Source organism: Trypanosoma grayi (genome assembly GCF_000691245.1).
Source record: "Trypanosoma grayi strain ANR4 Tgr_2156_V1, whole genome shotgun sequence".
Taxonomy (NCBI): Eukaryota; Euglenozoa; class Kinetoplastea; order Trypanosomatida; family Trypanosomatidae; genus Trypanosoma; species Trypanosoma grayi.
In genome coordinates, this window is record NW_008827774.1 from 1 (window position 1) to 1,197 (window position 1,197).

Consider the following 1,197-nt stretch of genomic DNA (forward strand, 5'->3'; position numbering starts at 1 on the left):
TGTGTGTGTGTGTGTGTGCCTGTGTGTACGTCTGTGTATGTGCCTCTCTTGTGCGTCCCCGGGTGGCGCCTCTCATGTCGCGGCGGACACGCACCTCTCCGCTGTCGCCACAAGGGCCAACACTACTGCTCTCTTCCCTTCCACCTGCGCTCCCGCACAACAACAACAATGATAATAATAATAATAATACCCCACAAAGAGGCATATTCATAGCCACAAGGATACACACAAATAAAGAACCAAAGGAAGACCACACACACACACGTCGCTTCGATGACTGAGGTACAGTTCAACGCCGCTGTGGAGTACGTGCGCTCGCTTCCCAAGGACGGGCCGGTGCAGCTGTCGAACGACGCCAAGCTGGAGTTCTACGCACTCTTCAAGCAGGCGACGGAGGGCCCCGTGACGGGCTCGCAGCCTTGGGCGGTGCAGTTTGAGGCACGCGCCAAGTGGGACGCGCGCAAGGCCATCGAGAACATGTCGAAGGAAGAGGCGATGCAGCTGTACGTGAAGCGGCTGGTCGAGGTGACGAAGGAGCTTGGCCACCCGTGGAACCCACCACAGTAAAGGGACAATGCAGCGGTAGCAGCGCGCTAGCGGCAGGAACAACTCAACGGTACTCGGGACGGGATCGCAACAGAGCGCACGGCAGAAGTAAAGGAAGGAAGAAGACAAAACAACGAGCAAATAATAAAGTGGGCTCAATAGGGGAGAGACATAGAAACCAAGTGGAATGGAGGTATGGAAGGAAAGAAGGAAAGCGAAAGGGGACGGAGAATGCCAGGTAAAGCAAGCAAGCAAGCAAGCAAAAAACAAAAAACAACAACAACAACAAATCAACAACGAAAAAAAGAAAACAGCGGTGGGTCGTGTGAGGCTGAGATACACGCTTTCAGTTGTGTCTGTTGAAGACCCGGTCCGACGCTCCTTCTATCGACCCATTCGCATCAAAAACCACGCGCCTACGGCTACCCCCTCACCAGCCCCAGCCAGCAAGAGGGACATCGGTAGGGGTTTGCATGTGGGCAGAGGGATGTAAGAGGCAGAGAACGCCTTTTGCATTGGCTGATGCAGAGATGTGGGAAGAACGAAAGAAGCGATGAGGAGAGACTTGCGTCACTCTGCATATATCTCTACATGAAAAACCGAGGATCCCATGCCCGTGTGTCTCTTCAACATGACAGCGGTTGCATGCGC

General features: G+C 54.1%; 1 protein-coding gene across 1 annotated transcript; it reads left to right on the forward strand.

The window, feature by feature from the left end:
* Positions 1-273: 273 nt before the first annotated feature.
* DQ04_21561000 (Acyl-CoA-binding protein-like protein 3) lies at positions 274-567 on the forward strand (the record flags this gene model as incomplete). The annotated part of the gene is made up of 1 exon (XM_009318019.1): positions 274-567. The coding sequence occupies one exon, from the start codon at positions 274-276 to the stop codon at positions 565-567; it is 294 nt and encodes a 97-aa protein (XP_009316294.1).
* Positions 568-1,197: the final 630 nt, after the last annotated feature.